Source organism: Salvia hispanica, unplaced genomic scaffold (genome assembly GCF_023119035.1).
Source record: "Salvia hispanica cultivar TCC Black 2014 unplaced genomic scaffold, UniMelb_Shisp_WGS_1.0 HiC_scaffold_1267, whole genome shotgun sequence".
NCBI classification, from domain to species: Eukaryota; Viridiplantae; Streptophyta; class Magnoliopsida; order Lamiales; family Lamiaceae; genus Salvia; species Salvia hispanica.
The window spans coordinates 1,509-8,221 of NW_025951546.1; the positions used below are offsets into that span (position 1 = coordinate 1,509).

Consider the following 6,713-nt stretch of genomic DNA (forward strand, 5'->3'; position numbering starts at 1 on the left):
ATGTGTAGGATTATTATTTGTTGAAAACTTTCCGTACTCAATTTTTTTTTGGACGCAGATAGTATCTTATTTTCATTTGGTTAAGAAGTGGTCATATTAGAAGACATTTCAAATTTTTATCCAACTATAACTACTCAATTATTGCCATTCATTTTGTTTGTATTAATTTCACAATATAAAGAGAATAGATTGACTTCCACAAAATTTGTATTGACTCTAAATTGATCAGAATGACTGACAAACATTAATGCATTATTGGACCAGAAAGAGCTAGTTGATGCAAAAAAATGTTTTAATAGTGACATACTATGACAGTTATAAATTTCTCAACCAAGTAAAATATTACTCAATCAATCCGTCCGCTAAAAGATGTCACACTTTCCTTTTTAGTTTATCTTACTAAATATGTCAAATTTCTATTTTAGGAAAAAGATCTCTGTCGCATTAATATATATATCACTCCTCCCATCTCTGAAAAGTATGAATATTAGATCTGACACGAGTTTTAATGCATGATTGGTAAAGTAAAAGATAACTTGAAAAAAAAGTACTTTAAGTATTGTTAGTGGTAAATAGGTCCCATCTCATTAGAGAAAAGAGTTTCCGAAATTAGTTACTTTATACTCTTCATGGACGGACTAAAAAGAAAATAGTTCATACTTTTCAGGGACAAAGAGAGTATATTTTATCTTTCCACTTAACACACAGAACAAAACATTCTAAAATCTCGTGTCATCTACTACAACAAAAAAACCATTTAAGGACATTTTTTTAATACATTTAAAGACACTAATTTGTATTTCTAAATATACCAGTAACAATTCATTAAGCGTCCATAGTGTTGGTGTGACAACTAAAACTAGATGACGCAAATAAAAGTGTCATGAAAAAGCAAGAGATTACGATAATTTATCATTAATTTAAGGACACATTCTTTTGCGTCCTAAATCATTATTATTTTTTAAAATTTTCCAAGACAAGTAATCACGTCTCGATTATTTGTCCTTAAAAGATAATCCATCTATTCCATGTTAATTGAGTCATTTTTTCCATTTTGGAAAGTTCTAAGATACTTGAGTCATTTATATTTATTGCAAAAAGTAACCCTCATTTAGTTTTATTCTTTCTTCATTTCTCTTAATTTATTCTTCTTACTTTATTCAGCATCCACTTAACACATTATTCTTAATTTCTATCCCGGAAAAAAGAATCCTATTAACAAGGAAGATAGAGAGTGAGTTTTTTAGTGATCCCACAAATGTTATATTTTTTATAAGGAGTGAGTACACTTTACTAAGAAGTGAACCTGGCATACCATGATATCTCTCTCCTCCAGATCAATTTAAAATATAAATGAAAAATGAATGAAGTTCTTTCTCTTTACTTGATTTGTAATCGACCATGGTACCTAGGAAATGAGACCACTTTGTGTATCCAATGAGATTGTGTCATTTAGCTCAATTTCCTTGGTTCTTAAATATTTTTTTTAATATCCATTTATCAATAAATATTATATCAAGAAAATAAATTATGCCAAAATTCAAAAAAATTTATCCTTCCAAAATAGAGGCGAAATTTCTTATAAAATCCTATAAATTTTATCATAATATCATAACGTCGTTGATCTTAAATTATATTTTCTTAATATTTATGGTAAAACTATGAAAAAAAAAACAATAAATAAGTGAGAGAATATATAAATAATGGGAAACAATACAATATAATTATAGAAAATGGAGAATATATATATACATAAATGAAAAATAACAAAGACAAAGAATAGAAGAATATTGAAATACATGAAAAACAACATCATCAAGTGGTGATTGGAGGTTCAAAACCGTGACCTCATGGAACATCCATCTGCACTACTACTTATCAAGAGCTGGCTGTTGATAGGCTTGAATGTGGTGAGGCTTCCGTAACCGCATCAAGTCTATAAAATAGAAATAGATCTGGTTATTTTATACACAATAAATCAATATATGAAACAACAGACGTAATTATAGTTTTATATTTAGAACTTTGCATTTTACTTCAGTTTGCATTTCTATATAGGAATGATGTATAGGAGTATATTTTAAGTAGAGTGGGGGATTTATTTTAATCATACAAATCAAATGCATCGTTAAACTGATATATTTTGTTGTATAGATATTCAAGAGTGGACAAGATATACTATATAGAATAACCAAATCCCATTATTGCTAATACTTACTGGAAAAGCTTATCGTGGACGACGCCTTTCTGTACCTGCTAGGCATGAATTTTGTGCAGAGCAGTTGCTGCTTCAATCATGTTGATTCTTTCATCTGCTGAAATGGCTAAACATTTCATCGCCAATTCCAATGTTGATAGAACGCATTCCTCCTTGGCAGAGTAATGTTGATCTTCACTTGATAACAGTGTAGTTTGCACCATTTCAATTGCTGCAGTTTGTTCTATTGCTTCACTTGCCCATACTTTTAAGCTCATTTCTTCACCAAACAAATCATCCGTCGGCTTCTTTCCCGTAAACATCTCTAGCAACATTATCCCAAAACTATAAACATCCTCATTTCTTGATACTTTTCCTTCCATTTCAATTGCTGTACTTTGTTCTAGTGCTTCACTTACCCTTACTTTTTCATCACCAAACATATCATCTGTCAGCTTCTTTCCCATAAACATCTCTAGCAACATTATCCCAAAACTATATACATCCTCCTTTATTGATACTTTTCCTTCCATTCCGAACTCTCATTGTGTCACACCATTCAATATTTTGTTAGGATAAGGTAACACATTTATATATGATGAAATTTAAGTTGGAAAGCTTAACCTTATGTTTACCTGGTGAAGTGTAACTGATAGTTGCATTTGTTTGTGTTCGGAACACTATTTCACCTCCATCGAAAAGCTTGGAAATGCCAAAATCAGCAAGATGAGCAGTCATATCTTGATCAAGCAACACATTACTTGGCTTTACATCACAATGAACAACTCGGAATGTATGGCCATTGTTGGATATTTAGAGTGGACTCTTATTTGGGCTGTGTTATTTGTTAAGCCCGGATGTTATTATTTGGGCTGAGCCCAATAACTTACCCTCTCTCACCAGATGCTGCCACGTGCCCTCCCTCTTGGATCTTGCTTGACAGCCGTTGGATACAGGGTTGTTGGTGTTAAGTGAGAGATGGCCTTGCGCCGTTTCATTCACTGTTCTCTCATCTCTCTCTCTACTTTGTGACTCAGAGCATCTCTCTCTTCTCTCTTCTTCTTCTCCGATGAACTTCCGGCCATCTCTTGGTGATCTTCCATGGTTTGTTGAGTGGTATATCTGTTGTGAGTGCTGGTGTGAGGCAATCTCTTCGATTGCTTGTTACTGGAGTGGAACTAGGGTTTTGTGAGAATTCGAAGGCCGTGTGTGGAGATTTGTTCGGTGGAACTTGATCTGGTGCGAGGGGTTTATCTGGTGGAGGTATTGGTGGTCTGAGGGTTGACTCTATCCAGTCCATTGGTGTTCCCTTGGGTCTTGTTCTGGAAGAATAGATCTGTGTTGTTGTGGCGGGTTCTGAGCCAAGATACTTTGATCTTTTGTTCTTGTTCTCTGTTATCGGTTGGTTTCTTGTGTTTAGATCCGAGAGGATCTTTCCTAGTGTTACTAACTTGTGTATTGAGTGTGCAGGTTGAAGCGATTACTAGTGAGGCTAAGTTGATAGCTTCAAGACCTTGTAATAGTTAGAACTAGATTCTTCGTAATCTTAGTTTGTATTACTTGTGTAATATCAGCCGCGTGGGTGAGAGTTTGACTGAGCTCTCTTGTACAAGAACAAAGAGGTCTCGGTAATTAGTGAATCTAGACTAATCTGATCCCTACAGCCATGGTGAAGATATTCCAAGGCTGCTGCAATATCTATTGCTATCTTCAATCTCTGTATAAGATCCTATGAAACCCTTAACCCTACAAGATCCAGGTGATACATGCAGGAGTGCAGCCACTTATCCAAGCTTCCATTTGGCATGTAAGTGTGAATAAAAGCTTTAAACTCCATATTAGAACAACATCCAGTAACTCAAACCAAGTTTCTATGTCGAATGTTGCTCAATATAGTAGTTTCAACATCAAAGCTCTTTTATGTAGGTCGTTACCTGCCCAAAAACTCGCTACAATACCAGTATAGAATAATATATATGTTTTCTATGAATATGCCAACCCTGTGTTGTAATGATTAATAGTCATATAATTATAGTGTTCGACTGCTTTTCATGTTGTTTCTAATGAATATACACAAATTAAAGCTTTTTGATTACAAGAATATCTATAAATATGATATTTTCAAGAGCAAAAATGATAATGGGACAAGATATAACAAGAATAAAAGGAAAGAGAAGGGGAGGAGGAAGTCCATATATAGCGTTTACATTAGAATACAATTGCTAATATAGATTTAATTTCACGTTTTAATTTTTTTTTTATGAATTTCTTGAATGATGTTCTATTTACTCTGTGATGGCAATTTTTTGAGATTAGGAAATGATGATATGCAAATTAAATATTTTCAGTCAGAACAAAACTTTGAAGGAGCTGGTTAATGTTCAACTCATATAAAATTAGTGTATAGTATAGTTTATGATGAATCCATAAATTGCTATTTATCAATCCCATTAAAAGTTTTTTTTTTCTAAACTGTTGTTATATGTTGCATTCCTCCACATATTTGTTGGAAATAACACTTTGGTAAGGATAGCTAAATTCAAGGAACCGCAACTATGGATTGGATTTTAAAAGAGGGGAATAGAAAGAAGGAGAATCTAATGTTCAAACACCCTAAAAATAACGGATAATAAAAATTATATCACACCTTTAATTAATCACTTTAGAGTCCATTAAGTCAGAAGATTTATTTTCATCTAATGAATTAATAATCTAATTTGGAGATTTAAACACAATGAAATAATTAATTAGGCAATTAACAACATTATTAAATTAAAAAAGTTTGTTACATTGGGATAAACATACCTAGCCCTAAGCCATGAAATTTGAAGAGTCCAACACTTAAATAAAAGAAAACAGCCCATAAGAATTAAATAGGCAGCCCACTTTTTTTATGGCGCCAAAGCCCTCGCTTGGCAAGGAGGTGATGGTACAAGGAACGTTGTTCTTCTTGACCGGAGACATTAAGATTTGTGAGGATGGAGTTGATTCATGTTGTTTTATTATGTCAATCATAGCTTGTTTTACAGTTTCCAGACTATTGATAATTTTTGGTAATATTGTTCTCGAAGAAATTGTATGTTCTAAGAAATTGTATGTTCATTTCAGTTTGTTTGTAAGTTGAGTTAATTTATAGTATTTCAGTTTGTTTTCCCTCCATTTAATTTGAATTTCACTATTAGATTTATTTATAATTATTAGTTTTACGATTTTTGAAATTAGAAAATGGTAGTGATATTCCAAAAACCTAGTTGGTCATAAGTATTACTTTTGAATTTTTGTTTGACTTCTATGTTGACACTGATGAATCTAGCACTATAATATAAAATTCACATCCACAATCCCACAATTACTATATAACAAGCTCACAAATTCCAAGTTCACAACTTATACATATATGCCACTTGAACTCATGCTACAAGCACTCTATAACCCATTATTGGGAATACCAACAGAAAATGCATATCGTGGACGACGTCTTTCTGTTACCATTGTCGCATAGATCCTCTGGAGAGTGTTCGCTGCTTCAATCATGTTGATTCTCTCATGAGGTGTAGTGGCTGAACATTTCATTGCCAACTCAAAAATTGAAAACACGCATTGCTCCTTTGCACAGAAATCCCGATCTTCGCTAGATAGCAAAGCGGATGCAATAGGAGCTGATTTTTCTTGTAATGATTCACTTACCCACTCTTTCAACCTCATTTCCCCATCAAACATATCATCTGTTGGCTTCTTCCCTGTAAACATCTCGAGCAACATTATCCCGAAACTGTACACATCTCCATGTGTGGACACTTTCCCTTCTATTCCCAACTCTAACCGTGCAACATGCATGATTAGTATTTGATTAAACATTGATATTTTTATAAAGAAAAAAATATAGCGATATAATTGAGGATTAAAAGTTTAGCATTATGCATCACCTGGTGCTGCATAGCCGATAGTCGCTAATGTTTGTGTTTGGACGACAACTTCTCCGTTGTCAAAAAGCTTCCCAATGCCAAAATCACCCAGATGAGCGACCATGTCTTGATCGAGCAAAACATTGTTTGGCTTTACATCACGATGGACAACTGGGAATGTATGGCCATGGTGAAGATATTCCAAGGCGGCCGCAACGTCTATTGCTATCTTCAGTCTCTGGATAAGATCTAGAGAATGAATGTTGGAATATAACCATTTATCCAAGCTCCCATTCGGCATATATGTGAGAACCAGAGCTTTAAACTCTGGGCTGCTGCAACATCCAATAACTCGAACAATGTTTCTGTGCCGAATGCTCCCAAGTATTTCAGTTTCAGTATCAAAGCTCCTTTCAGCTCCTTGTAATTGCAAGTTGAAAACTTTTACTGCAACTTTCAACCCATCAGAAAGTGTTGCTTCAAATACTGAACCAAAACTTCCTCTTCCAAGAAGGTTGCTGTCACTAAAACCACTTGTTCCCCGCTCTAGTTCTACGTATGAAGCTCTTTTATATTCCGTCACCGGTAAAATAGCAGTGGGAAGCAGTGGT

General features: G+C 33.9%; 2 protein-coding genes across 2 annotated transcripts; both read right to left on the reverse strand.

Annotated features, from left to right (window-relative positions):
• Positions 1 to 2,256: 2,256 nt before the first annotated feature.
• Positions 2,257 to 2,730, reverse strand: LOC125198180 (putative receptor-like protein kinase At3g47110). Its single transcript, XM_048096599.1, has one exon. It carries the CDS (start codon positions 2,728 to 2,730, stop codon positions 2,257 to 2,259), a length of 474 nt encoding a protein of 157 aa, XP_047952556.1.
• Positions 2,731 to 5,623: 2,893 nt separating this feature from the next.
• LOC125198181 (probable LRR receptor-like serine/threonine-protein kinase At3g47570) lies at positions 5,624 to 6,654 on the reverse strand (the record flags this gene model as incomplete). Its single annotated transcript, XM_048096600.1, has 2 exons — positions 5,624 to 6,015; positions 6,124 to 6,654. Coding segments are annotated over 2 exons (923 nt in total), but the record flags the coding sequence as incomplete, so codon positions are not given.
• Positions 6,655 to 6,713: the final 59 nt, after the last annotated feature.

Coding starts and splice junctions, on each gene's coding strand:
- LOC125198180 (XM_048096599.1), bottom strand. CDS start 2,730: ATGGAAGGAAAAGTATCAATAAAGGAGGATGTATATAGTTTTGGGATA.